This window comes from Papaver somniferum, chromosome 9, assembly GCF_003573695.1.
Source record: "Papaver somniferum cultivar HN1 chromosome 9, ASM357369v1, whole genome shotgun sequence".
NCBI lineage: Eukaryota > Viridiplantae > Streptophyta > Magnoliopsida > Ranunculales > Papaveraceae > Papaver > Papaver somniferum.
Window position 1 is genome coordinate 129,337,585 of NC_039366.1, and position 14,327 is coordinate 129,351,911.

General features: G+C 35.2%; 1 protein-coding gene across 1 annotated transcript; it reads right to left on the bottom strand.

Moving 5' to 3' along the window:
- Positions 1-7,571: 7,571 nt before the first annotated feature.
- LOC113308272 (laccase-7-like) lies at positions 7,572-10,941 on the bottom strand. Its single transcript, XM_026556757.1, has 6 exons — positions 10,639-10,941; positions 9,743-9,894; positions 9,298-9,542; positions 9,078-9,206; positions 8,025-8,990; positions 7,572-7,923 (listed from the first exon to the last, which is right to left on the bottom strand). The coding sequence occupies exons 1-6, from the start codon at positions 10,741-10,743 to the stop codon at positions 7,793-7,795; spliced, it is 1,728 nt and encodes a 575-aa protein (XP_026412542.1). The 5' UTR covers positions 10,744-10,941; the 3' UTR covers positions 7,572-7,792.
- Between the last annotated feature and the right edge of the window lie 3,386 nt (positions 10,942-14,327).

The window sequence follows — 14,327 nt, forward strand, 5'->3', positions numbered from 1 at the left end:
GATGAAATTATTGACTAAGGGCGAGTGATACATATCACCATAGTATTATTTCAAAGTTGTGATATAATTGGCCTTTGATTCTTTATAATAATACTATGACATTGTATAACAATGATTGAGAACATCTGTTTTCTTATTATTATGGCTACGGATCTTCAACAACAATGATGCAGAGTTGAACACATTCAGAATCGTTGGAGTACTTGGAGTAACGGACAATTCAAGGAAAGCTGAATAGCCAAGGAAATCAAGCATGATGGACTAGAAGCTACAAAGTTTATTTATTTTGTAATCCATATGTATTGATAGTTTTGTCACTAAAATTGACAAAGGGGGAGATTTTTAGAGCACTACTCGGTCAAACTCGCAAACGTTGCTATCTCAAGCTTGTTTGTCAAGTTTAATTGATCAAAACTATATACTTGATTTCTATTATACTTATAGATATGTCTCGGATTAGGATATAATGTGTAGCTTTAGACTTCACGGTGTTCACCAATTGGAGAAGAAGATCTACTGAGGAGCTTGGAGGGACTTAATCAACAAAAGGTATGTGGAGTCTAAAACTTATCTATCACTCAGAAGTCTATTATATTCTATCTTCTAATAAGACTAAGTCGTATAGATATATATACTTTTACATTATACACATTGATATTTCGAGCCGAGTTTATCTCGCGTATCTATTTATCGAAATACGTGTTGGAAGCTTTTTGCTTTAGCTATGTTTATCGTATTCTTGACGAGTTTAGTTGGAAACAATTTATTTGTTGGAAAATAAATATTAAGTCAAAAGATGATCATGTGAAAAATTACCTTGAACATCGTATATGATTTGTGTGAGACACTTATTTGATGTTAGCTCGGGAAGTTTTCCATTGATCATTCGATCGCATGAAAATTACTTGAAGCTAATGGTATGTGTGAGATTACATAGTCGTCTTCTAGGAATATTTCAATGATTGAAATGAGAGTTTAGAACGATTACCCATGTTTGGATACGACACGGTATGCATACCTAGTATGCGAACTGTATTGTCATAATTCAGGTCCAGAAGTATTGTTTGCGTACCTAGTATGCATGCGAACGGATATACCTGAGAAGGTCTAGAACTCTTTTTTGCGTACCTAGTATGCGAACGGGTTTCCCTGAGTTGGGTCTGGAACGGTTGTTCACGAACCGGGTTTGGGAACGGCTTGACAAGGCCAAGGTCCGGAACTGTTGTTCGCGTACCCAGTTTGCGAACACAGTGGTTAAGTTCTAAAATCGGTATTGTATGATTCTCATACTCATGAACTAAAACATTTATGATTTAAGGAATGAAAACTAAATTTGCAAACCGTGGCTTAATGTTCATGAATTGATTCTTGTGTAAGTACTTTGTACAATCACGAATCAAACCGATTTCGTTTCGATTTGTTCATGAATATTTCTATGAGATAGTGAACAATTGAACAACTCTATTTGAAGCACAATTAGATTCATTTGATTATCTATCATGATATCATATTTGATCTAGAAGTGTTAGATGAATACGGCTAAGTCAAAAGTGTCCATATGGCTAACTTCAGTTAATTTTTATTGAGCCAACCCAATATACACGTTTAGGTACGGTTACCCATATCTAAATATAAGTATATTTCATTTGTGTGTAAAAAGCTAAGACCATCCAACGGTGGAGATTAATTTCTTAATTTCTAAGCAAATTTAGCTTGAATCTTAAATCAGGAGTTCATCTAATGGTGAATATTGAATGTTTTGTTACTAAGCTATCTTAGCTTTGATTGTAAGTAACCCTGATTTGAAACACTATATAAGGGAGAATTCTAGCAACTGGAAAAACCTAATTCATGTACTTTCTTGTGTCCTAGTTGCAAACTAGAGTCGATTCTCCTTTAACCTAGGTTTTCCAAAACCATTATTAGGTTAACGACTTGAAGACTTCATTTAGGATTCGTGAAGGCAGATCCAACTATTTTCTCTGTAGTTGTGTATTCTGATCTTACTTGTTTTATCTTGTTGAGTTTTATCTTCTCTAAGATTTACTTGAGATTTATCTACGATATGCAAGATATAAAAAGTAATCACAACAGTTCTTCGTCTCAGACTCTTGTGATTCCGCAATAACTTCTTATGTTAGTCAGTTAGGTTATTGTGAGGTGACTAATATTTCAAGACTGCTTTTCGGGAGTATAAAACCGGATTATTAGTTGGTTCCTGTTCACCTTGATCTTTGTATCAAAAGACGGAACAAAAAACAGTATAAAGGATAGACATATCTGTGGGAGACAGATTTATTTGTAAATCTTTGACTTTGGGTCGTAGCAACTCTTAGTTGTAGGTGAGATCATCTAAGGGAATCAACTACATTGCGCGGAATCGGGCGTGGTTCTAGAGGCGTAAGGAACGTGACTGTACCTTAATCTGCGTGAGACTTGGTTAGGGCTCAACTATTCCATTCCGAAGTTAACTTGTAGTAGGCTAGAGTCTGTAGCGGCTTAATACAGTGTGGCATTCAAATATGGACTAGGTCCCGGGGTTTTTCTGCATTTTCGGTTTCCTCGTTAACAAAATTTCTGGTGTGTGTGTGTTATTTCTTTTCTGCATCATATTTGTTTATATAATTGAAATATCACAGGTTGTGCGTAGTTCAATCAGTTGATAAATCCGACCTTGATTGTTGGATAGAACTTGATTGACACTTGGGCATTGGTCTTTGGTACCGTCCAAGTTAATTCTCATATCAATCAGGCTCACGGATTTCCATCTATTTGATATGCTGATTTTATTGAGAAAATAGAAAAAGCTCTTTGATATATTTCTTGATTGAGTCTCGTTTTGAAGTTGGTGCTCTCGGAATTATATTAGAGTTTAGTCCATACAGATTGCCGAACGAATTATTGGGTGTGGTTGTTATACCCCCGCTTTTTCAGGGAGATTGTTAGAGTATTGTTCGGTCGAACTCACAAGTGTTGCTATCTCAAGCTTGTTGTCAAATTTAGTTGTCAAAATTATATCTTTATTTCTAGTCTACAATCAGTTAAGTCTCGGATTAGGATAGAATTATAGTTGAAAAACGAAGATCAACCGAAGCTTTTGTAGAACTTTTTCAACAAAAGGTAAGTGAAGATTGAACCACCTATTTCTCAAGTTATGTTCATCTTTCTGTCGGTGAGACGTTGTCGCATAACTAGTTACACTATTATAAGCATATCAAGAATTTTGAGTCAAGTTTATCTCGGTAATTAGTTCTCGAAATATATATGACAATCTTAATGAATATTTATTCATAATTGATAAATTTCGGTTAAGAACAATTTATTGTTCATAATCTAAATTGTGATTCAATATTATCATTCGAAAATAGCCTAGAATAATGATATGTGTCATTGATGTTATTTGGGAATGTTTCGAATTGATATAGAGAGAAATATAGAACTACTGAAAATCTGGATACAAAATATTATGCATACCAGTTTCACAAACTGGGAAAACTGTTATAGGTCTGGAGCCGTAGTTCATGTACCCAGTACATGTACCGACGTATCTATAGTTTGGCAGCAACTTAGTGGTACGCATACCTGGTATCCATACCATAAAAAGTATGTGAACTCGTGAACCTGGAATATAACACATACCTAGTATGCATACCGAAAAAGAACTGTTGGTTCTAAAATGGATGTGGTATCCATACCAGGTACGCAAACCGGAAAGTTTAATATGTTCCGGAACTTATATTTGTCTTAAGGGTACACATACCTGGTACATGTACCATGATAAATATAGTCACGAAGAAGGTTGAAGTACACGTACCTGGTACACGTACTTATTACCCTGTCGAATATATTCAGATGCATATAAAATTATTCCTATGAGATAATTAGCATTTGAATAAATATCTAAGAACAATATATAGACATGACTGATCACATTATAACCTATGGTTGTGATTCAAACTTTAAATCTTAAGTGTTTATGAAAATGATTAAGCTTATAGTTCAATCGGCTAGTTTCGGATAACCGTTTATGAACAACGTGTTTGTACACGGTTCGGTTACGGTTTATCTTAACCAGAGTGTATATCTTGTTATGTTAGTTAGATTCAAAGATTCATCTAACGATGGATATTGATTATTGGTTCCAAATCTATCTTAGCTTAAACCTAAAGCAACCTATGTTTTGAAAGTCTATAAAAGGGGAACCCAAGCAACTGGGATCTTTGAATCCCGACACTATCTTTGTGTGTCCTAGTTATAAACTAGAGTCTTCCTCTTTCTAAAACCCTTTTAGTGTTTAGCGACTAAAAAGACTTTATAGGGATTCGTGAAGCCAGGTCTAGCTGTCTTTTATCTTGAATTCGAGTATCCTAGATCTTGATTGATTGTTGAGCTTTCTCCATCAATAAAGATAGATAGAAATCACAAAGCTCTCTTCGTCTCATACTTTGTTGATTCCACAAGTTTAATACTTGTGAGTTAATTAATAATCTAGGTTGTTCTTCGGGAAGAATAATTCTGGATTTTGAGGTTAGCTTGACTTTGTCTATTGCTATCGATTTCCAGTCTCACCTTGATCTACGATCAAAAGGAAAACACCATATATTCTTATATGTGGGAGGCAGATTGGTTTAAAGTCTTTAATTGAGTTGAAGTAACTCTTAGGATGTAAAGCACGTCAGCTAAGGGAATCAATTGTGTGGAGTTCTGCTGGGATTCAAGAGACGTAAGGAGCGCGACTGTAACTTAATTGTTTCGGGGTTTAATTCGGTCTCAACTACATTCCATTATGTTCAATCTGGACTAGGTCCCGGTGTTTTTCTGTATTTGCGGATTCCTCTTTAACAAAATTTCTGGTGTTTAGGTTATTCAGTTTTCTGCACTATATTGTTCATCTTTATAATTGAAATATCATAGGTTGTACGTTATTAGTCAAAGTAGATACATCCATCCTTGTTTGTTGGATACCACTTGATTGATACTTGGATATTGATCTTTAGAATCATCCTAGTACTCTCACACGTAAAACAGGTTCACGAACTTGTCTCTATAAACTTTCTGATTGTGGGAGAAAGAGATATAAATCTGAATAATATTCCTTGATTAAGATTCATTAAGTTAAACTCTCGAAATTGTATTTAGGTTTTGTTCATACAGGTTGCTTAAGAAAAAATTGGTGGTGTATTTTGTTATCCCCATGTTTTCATACATAATTCTTGAGCTGATAAATATATTAATTTTAAGCTTTGCAGGAACTCGGAGCAACCAAGCTTCAAAGAGGATTGGTTTACTTTTATTGTCTAGTACATTATGTATTGATTATATATTTAACAGATTCTTTGTGGGTTTTTTATGAGTTTTTTTTATGGATTGATGTAAGTTCAAGATTTATTATTATAAGGTATAAAGTAGCTGGAAAGATACTTATCATCCTTTGTGAAGACAGTCACCCCATGGATGTTTTTCCACTTACATAGTTAATTTCTTCTAAGATATCTTATTGTAACCATATTACCACCTGTGGTGGTCCCATTCAATCTTAATAATGTAGTCATGAAATAAACTATAATATCACAAGTTTTTTTGGTAGCTCTTTCTCATCTTTCTTATCTAATCTAACATATATTCTTATAAATGACCTATAATCGATATCCATTTCAAACAAGTATGAAAGGTTCCGTCGTACTTGGCTACATAATTTGTTCTGCCATTGAAGTACTTTGAAAGTTTATTTCATAGCGAAAGATATTAGAGAACGATATGGTATATGCTTGGTTAAGTTGTTTTCCATTCTGAACCTCAAAACTGAAAACTTACGGAAATTACGGGATCAACACGCAGGTTTTCCAAAAGATTATGTTATGTATATGAACTAACTTGGTTCTTCTACTTGAGCAGATTAGAACCCATGCATGCCCGCCAAGTGACATTTACTACTTGTATTACATATTTGAATCTGTTACACACATTGAGGTTAGGGAACCACCGTTCTCTCTTCTCGATATCTCCGTGTATACATACCTTATCTTTTCATGTTAGGCCTGGTGATTCTTTTAAGTAAACCTCATAGTATTACGTGTATGACTCTATTTCCTTAAGCCATGCCTCTGGGGTATTTAAATTCTTAAATTATGCCTCTGAATGAACTCATACCCTGAGCTTGTACATTAGTTTCCTCATTGATCTTAATTGTTCTATTTATATGAGATGTTTGGTTACCTATACAGATGCACTGAGATGCTAGTGAGTTATTGATGGTCCCTTAGAGATTAATATGTTACTGAGTTCTTGGCGCAAATCATTAGAATATACTGCGTTGATATTTTGATCGATAACGAAGATTATATTAGATCAAAAGGTGAGTACAGAAAGGTTATACTCACCCAAGAATGAGGAAAGAAACAAAAAAGGAGAAGAAAAAAAAAAGATTCTGAAAATTAAAGATCCCAAAAAACTCTAAAAACTAAGGAGGTTCGAAATAAGGACTAAACCAATTCTTAACAAAAGAACTAAAAGAAACGTCTTCATACTACGATGATTTGGTAACAAATCATATTCTATGGGACTGTCAGGTGGCAAGGCGGTGCTGGATTTGGTTAGTTGAAAATTTTCATGTTGCTCTGAATGAAGATTTCAAGGCTTGTTATGCGTTTATGTCAGGTAGAAGTCCTATGGTCAAAGATCTGTGGATCTTAGCCATCCGAGTTACCAGATCTGAGCTGTGGAAAAGGTGAATTCCCATACCCTGAAGACAAGTATTTTGCTGATGATTACAAGTTACTCTCGTAGGATAAAGAGATTCATGCATAATAACCAAGAAGATTTGGTTTTGGTTAGATTTTTCAACATGAAACACAGAAACTCAGGAATATGGATCTTGTAGCTTGTGAATGGATTCCACCGGATGATGATAGTCGGATGCTTTGTTGCGAAGGCGCTGCAACACTGAATCCATGTCCAACAGGGGCTGGTTGCGTTCTTTGTGACTCAAACAACACATCTGTGGGTGCTTTGGCAGTGAGCTTCGTCTCGGCTACAAATTATGATGCGAAAATTGAAGTTGTAATTGCCAGTTTGGAATGGGCCACTGACTGGGCTGTTTTATGGATGACGAACAGTATTATAGTTGCTTCTGATTCGAAAAGTGTAGTGTGTGCTTTTATCAGTGGGAAATTACCTTGGTCTATGATGGGAAGATGGACAAAATTGAATACTTTGTACGCAAGAATTACGTTTAGACATGTATACTGAGAAATGAATTTCTCTGTTGATAATATGTCGAAATATGCTGCAATTTGGACAAAGGAACTGTTTTAACGTTCCAAAGAAGGCCAGCTCTCTTAACTAACATTGAGAGTGCGGGTACTAGTTATTTCATATTTAGATAAATTTAAAGGGCTTACATGCCCTTTTCTTTTTTTTAGCTTTTCAGGCTCTTGCCCAATTTTTTGTACTTTTGCAATCCCTTTAGCTGTTAATATATTTTGAGTTAGCTAAAAAAAGATATGGTAACAAAGTCGCTTCATTTCTTATATAGTTTTAAAGTGGTGACTCTTTTCGAATCAGACCTTATATTATATTTCTACTGAAAATAATATTTCATTTCATTTCATTTTTCTAGTTTTAATTGAATACAATCACAATAAAATAAAATATATTACGGTTTTTATTACATTTGACAAACATAATTTCTCCAATTGCACACAAATACACTACAGTTTGACTTTGTTCCGTTTAATCGAAGGAACAAAAAATAAATCAAACCAGAAACAGAAAAATAGAAATAAAAGGCCTATTAACACTTGGGGAGATCAGAAGGTGGTGGACGGAGCGATGTTGCTGCTGTTGGTCCATTCTCAACTACAAACGCTGTCCCTAACCCCCATGGCATGTGTACGTCCAAGTGGCAATGCATGAACCATACACCTGAACAAGATTAAGATTACGAGTTTTATTAGAAAAAGATGATTAATGGGCTTGAAAGCCAAGATTGCAGACTAATTATGTGTGGGTTTCTGTAATTTTACCTGCATTATTGGCACGGAATCTGACAACAGCCCACCCACCAGCTGGCACGCCAATGGTGTTCCTCTCCTGAGGATCGTCCAAGTTGAACTTCTTTTCATCCTCAGTGGAATTATAATTTCCAAATCCTTGAGCTAAAACATGGAAGTTAAACCCGTGCAAATGAATAGGGTGATTTTCAATTCCAATCAAAGCCGTATTTTGGAATATCATTTCCACCGTAGCATTGAACTTCAACTTCTTAACTTTAGTTGACCTTTCTGTGAAAGCTAGACCGAAACTTAAATTTGAATTAGTATAATCAAATGCTAATGGTGGGTTGTTAGGAAAATCTTCGGTGTAAATCCCAGAAACGTTATTGTAATGTGCCTCCAACATTGACAATGTCGAAGGTAATTCAAACGAGTGGTTGTTCATACTTGCTGAGAAACGTAGGTTTGTTCCAAATGGACTCTGTGAACAGTTTTTGTTGGCACCACAGGGACTAACTCCTAACCCAAAGGTTATAAACATCTTCTCGTCTATTTTTGTTGGTACAGGTACCCAAAATGGCCCTGTTTTGAGACCAGTTAAATTTGAGAAGAATTTGTGAGCAGTGGGTGTGTCATTAAAAGCTGGTAAGGTTGGCATGATTGGAGTGGAGGAGGAATTTCTAGAACGACTGCTTTTGTATTGGATGATACCGACCGTGGCGTTTGGTTCAAATTGAATTCCAGCAGCACTGATGTACGGGTGTGCTGCCATGTAATAATCTCCAACAGGTTGATTGGCCTTTAAGAGAACATCCGTGGTTTGCCCTGGACCGGTAACAACTACGTCTGTGACATAAGGGTTTGTGTAACTTGCATCGATTGCAACAACTGTCATGTTGTGATTGGCTATGCTGAAGAAGAACTGGTTATTGAGTGCAGCATTGATGATTCTAAGCAAATAGGTCTTGCCTTTTTCGACTTGGATTTTGTGCGTCTCTGCACCAACAAATATATCAGCATTAGTAACTGGCAATTTAGTCAGAAAAGATGAATGAATGATAACTAGCATATGGATATGCTTACGGTTTGCAGAACATGGGAATTGATCACCAAGGCGGCCATTGATCGTATAAGCATCAGAAATATTTGGTGCACCACCAAAGTTCAAAGACTCTTCCTCCACATCAAACACATTAGCGTTCCACCATTCACCTGAATATACGCATACCGGGTATTTAGTCGGACGGTAAAAATTATTTCTCAGAATTTAGTTCATAAAGACTCGTATAAATACCACCAGTACCTAATAAAATTGGAAATTCTTTTTTTGGTTTTGTGAACGGGTATTTTCGACCGGGTCGAGGACGGATAATCAAGGCACCATAAACAGTGGCCCGGAGATAGGAGGTGTGAGCATGCCACCATAGAGTTCCTTCTTGGCCAGTGATGTTGAATCTGTAAGTGAAACTGTTCCCTGGTAGTATTGGACATTGAGTTACATATGCTGGCCCGTCGGCCCATCCACTAAATAGCTGAAATATTCCGTGCCTGCTCGAAAAATATCACAACAAATACATTAATTTTGCTCATTAAAAAATAGAAAATGAGATGAGAAGATCTAATTAATTAATCATCTAAAAAAAATATCATCAGGAATGGTAGACGACCAGAAGAAAATCATTGAATTGTGTTCCGCGAGATCATTGAAGATTTGCATATATGCGCTGTTTGAATGATGAATGAATTACCAGTGGAGGGTGAGATTGTATGGTGATTTGTTCAGCACATGAACTACGAGTGTGTCGCCTTCGTTGACGGTTATAGTTGGGCCGGGGAGACTGCGGTTCACCGCTGTTATAACTTGTTGTTGGCACATTCTAGTGACAGTAAAATTACCAACCTGTAGCAACAAAGATAATTATGTTAGAACGGGAAACATTATTACTACTGCAATTTAGTTTTAGTATATATGCAATATTTACAGAAGAAATTCTTAAAATTTTATCAGATGTTGATTATATATTCGACCGTACTAAGCATATTCGTTAATTAGAGTAACGAATAAGTTACTACCAACTCTTGTACATACTCTCTTTTCTTTCCAATATAACCTTTCATTTTCAAAAAAGAAAATTACTACCAACTAACTAATAAAATATTGCAGGAGAAAACAAGGTTTGAACCGAAAAAAATTGACACTTCCAAAACCATGATAGGGTAACCTACTACAAGGCAGCAAATGAAACAGATAATTAACAAATTTTCGTTTGTCAGATAAAGTTAGCTAGATTAGATTACCATAGACACTTGAATATTTTCAAAAGAAGTTTAGCTGTTTAGGAAAAAAGAAAAACTTGCTGTTGAAGAATTGGATGCATGGCAGAATATCACGTTTGGTTTCATATATGATCATGACTGTTCATGAAAAACAGATTGATTGTAATTAATATCCAAAATGCATGAAGAATTGGATGCATGGCAGAATATCACGTTTGGATTCATATATGATCATGACTGTTCAGAGCTAAAACTAACTCCTAGAATATTGAAACTTAAAATGGATAATCGAGAAAGCAAAATATATGAAGTTGAAGAAAGGAAGAACAGTTATCTAAAGACTTTTTGCTGAGTTCTAGTCATTTACATCAAAAGTGTGCTCAACGACTTTAGCTGAAGCGGAAGAAGAAAGTAGAGCACAAGCAGCAGTAGCACAGACGAGAAAGAACACGAAACGTTCCATGCTGATCATGGCGATGATATATATGTAAACAGCTACGTACTGTCTATGTAATTAGACGATCGTAGAAGATGAAGATTTTCACTAGCTAGTTTAATCAGAGTTGTCTAGGGATCGATATACTTAGAGAAAGAGAAGCTTGCTATATATGGTAGATCAAACAAGCTAGAAAACTAGACAGCAAGCAGATCGATGTTGTTGTAAGAGAATGAAAAAATATGATGTCTATATATAGATAATCTGAAGAGGAGACAACATACCAAAACTACACAAGTCAAGGAAAGATATACGAAAGAGAGAAATGATAATTAATGGTGACTGGATTGATCTTTGTGATTGCGTGACAGCATTAGTCAAAATACAATCTATCTTTTTACTCTCATCTTTCTATAAAAAAACGGATGCGTTAGAAGCTTCCTTATCAGACGAGTAACGACCATAGTTGGCAAACAATAAGTCATAGAAATCCAATGCCTTTGAACAACCCTCTCACGGCTCTCCCAAATTTGGCTAATGCTACTTACTTTTAGACTCTTTATTGTTTGTTACTAATTTCTCAACGAGCTGTTTTTTTGGCGACTCTTACCTATAAAAAAATACGCATTATTGGTGGGAAATTTTCATATCAGACCGTTTACTAAGTCTATTATTAAACTCATCGTTTAATTCATGTTGGCATTTTTTTGATAGGAGTTGGTTTTTTTATGGTTTCCACACGATTATCTTGGTAATTTTTCATCCGACCGGAAGTTAGTGTTGGAAAACGATTAATAAAAAAATAAAGTTTTAAAGTTTTAATAAAAAATTATAATTTATTGTTTTATTTTGTGAATGAAACTTTTTAGTCTCATATCGTGGAGTTTCCAATTTTTATTAGTTTTAAGAAACTATATAAACCTTTTAGTCCCACATCGGGAAGTTTTTCTTCTTAAGTTGTATTTGTCAATTATATAAACAAATTTACTATTTTTGTAAAATCTATGGGAAAGGGGTTGCTCTATATTTTAGAGGGACCCTTAAGGGAAAATATTTTATAGCGTTTCTTAAGAGTTCGCGATTTTCCTTAACGGTTTTTTTGGAGTTGCCAAGCTCAAGTTGAGCATCTACTACATATGCTAGTAGTAGGTGTATTAGGGTGTTTTATCCTGGAGATATCCGTCCTGTGAGGTCTATAGCATCACTCTTGAGTGTAGCCGGACGCTAATGTCTTAAGGGCAACGTGTTGAACACGTGACTCACTCTGTTTTTCCAAAGTTTTGCCTTGTTGTTGTTGCGGAGATATAGGGAGCTCATTCGTTTCATCAAATCAATCACTTCCATTATAAAGGAGCTAAGTATCAATAACTTTTGCTTATTTGATTTTTCCTTGTTTTTGATTATTGCACCCAACAATCTTAAGACATTACTATGTGTAAAAATAAAAAAATGGTTGGTTGGTTGGTTTGTGAATCATGGATGTTAATTGTGGAGTGAAAAACAAAAACGAATTTTTTGGTCAGCTGTAGAGTTTCGAGATTATCTCTTAACCTAGAAGGAATTTGGATGAACCCTTTTGACACAACGTAGTAGACATCCTTATAGTTACCCACGTAAAATTTCAGAATTTTTGGAGTTGTAAAAGTATTTTTTTTGATATTTTACAAAACAGACAAATGTTCCTGAAAAATTCTGACGGACAAACTTTTGTTGTTAACTAAAGTATTTTTTATGGGGTAATCATGAGTTTTTTGATATGGTGGTTCAAACGAAGTTTGTAAATCTAGATATTATCTTCAAAACTCATATTTTATCTTCCGTTTCGGAACTAAGGTTTGTGAGATGTGGTGTATTAGGTGATTGGAAAATTACCGTGTCCGTGGTCAGAGTATAAACGAAGATTGTGACATGAAATTGAAAAGGAACATGGCTACCAGGCGCATGTGGATGAACACAAGTCTTCCAAAGCTGACAAAGGCGGGAATATCAAACACAACTCTAACCGTAGTCTTCATAAGAAAGGTATGTTTCGTAAAACTGAATCCGGCATTACTTTAATTAAGGGTGATTGTTATGTTTGTAAAATTCCTGGCCATACGGCAGTAAAGTGTAGACAACATAAAACCTTAATAAGTAGAAAGTTAATGCTAATTTAGTTGAAACAAAATGAACCATGATGTCGGAAGTTATTTTAATAACCAATGTGAGAGACTGGTGGGTGGACTCTGGAGCCACTAAGTATGTTTGTTGAAACAGAGACCTGTTCACCTCTTATCAGAGGATAAGGGATGTCGAGAAACTCTATATGAGTAACTCATCTGCGACAGAGGTTGCATAAAAGGGAAAGGTTGAGAATAAGTTCATATCTGTAATATTCTCACACTGAATGAAGTTTTCATGCTCCGAGCATATGAAATAATATTGTATCTTGTTCTCTTGAAGATGGTAAAAGATTGAAGATCTTAATTAAATGTGGAAAACTTGTTATAACTAAGGGTATTGATTTTTTAGGCAACAGTTATAGGACTTAGGGTCTATATAAGTTTAAGGAAAATCTGATGAAGTGAACATAGTTGATTCTTGTGCTTTCTTTTGTGTGTTTTGAATGTTTTGCATGGTAGACTTGGAACCGTAAAATTATAAGTCAATGTATAAACTGCTGCCTAGCATAGGCTTCGTACCCAAATTTAGTTTGGATCTTGAACACAAAAGTGAAATGAATATGCTATAAAATCTTTTAGCACAAATGTTCATAGTAATTCTAATCCCTTAGAATTAATTCAGTTAGGCCTAGTTGACATGAGTTCAACCCAAAACCACTATGGTAAAAGATGGTTTATAACTTTCGTAGATGATTGTACGAGGTACTATCTTGTATAATTGCTTAGGGATAAGGATGATGCCTTAGAAGCCTTAAGATGTATAAACTTGAAGTTGATAACCAATTAGAAGCCTTGAACATATTAATTGTATCCTTAAGGAGATCATAATTACCATGTTGATTAGTTCAGGATTACCTGCGGTCTTGTGGGAGGAGGAAGTCCTCTTAACTAGTATATCCTGAATATAGTACCCTTAAGGATCAGATGAAACTCCATATGATTTATGGAAAGGTAGATGACCTTCTTATGAATATGTCAAAGTGTGGGGGTGTTTGACTAAGATTGTCATTCCTCTTCCTAGAAGAACTAGATAGAAACCAAAAATGGTGATTGTGTCTTCATATAAGGTATGCTGAGTATACTTCTACATATAGATTTTTGGTGTGTGTTCTGATTTTTCATACTTTTGGTGTGATTTTTTGACTTTGTTGTGAATACTATTACATAATCTAGGGATGCTGAGTTCTTTGAACATGTTTATTCTTAAACCTGTACCTCATTAGAGATGTGTTGTTGATCCCCTAGATTTATTTTCAAATAGTCAGAACTTATCTTAAAGGAAGATGAAGTTAAGGTTGAGCCTAAGAGAAGTAAAACAATTAGACTTGAGACTTCTTATGAAGCCGACTTCATAACATCCTGCGTAGTCTAAGCCCTGGACTTGTAAAGAAGCCTTGATATCTACTGAAACCCCATTCTGGTAAGAAGCTTCATTTAGTGAAATGGACTCAGTCCGTC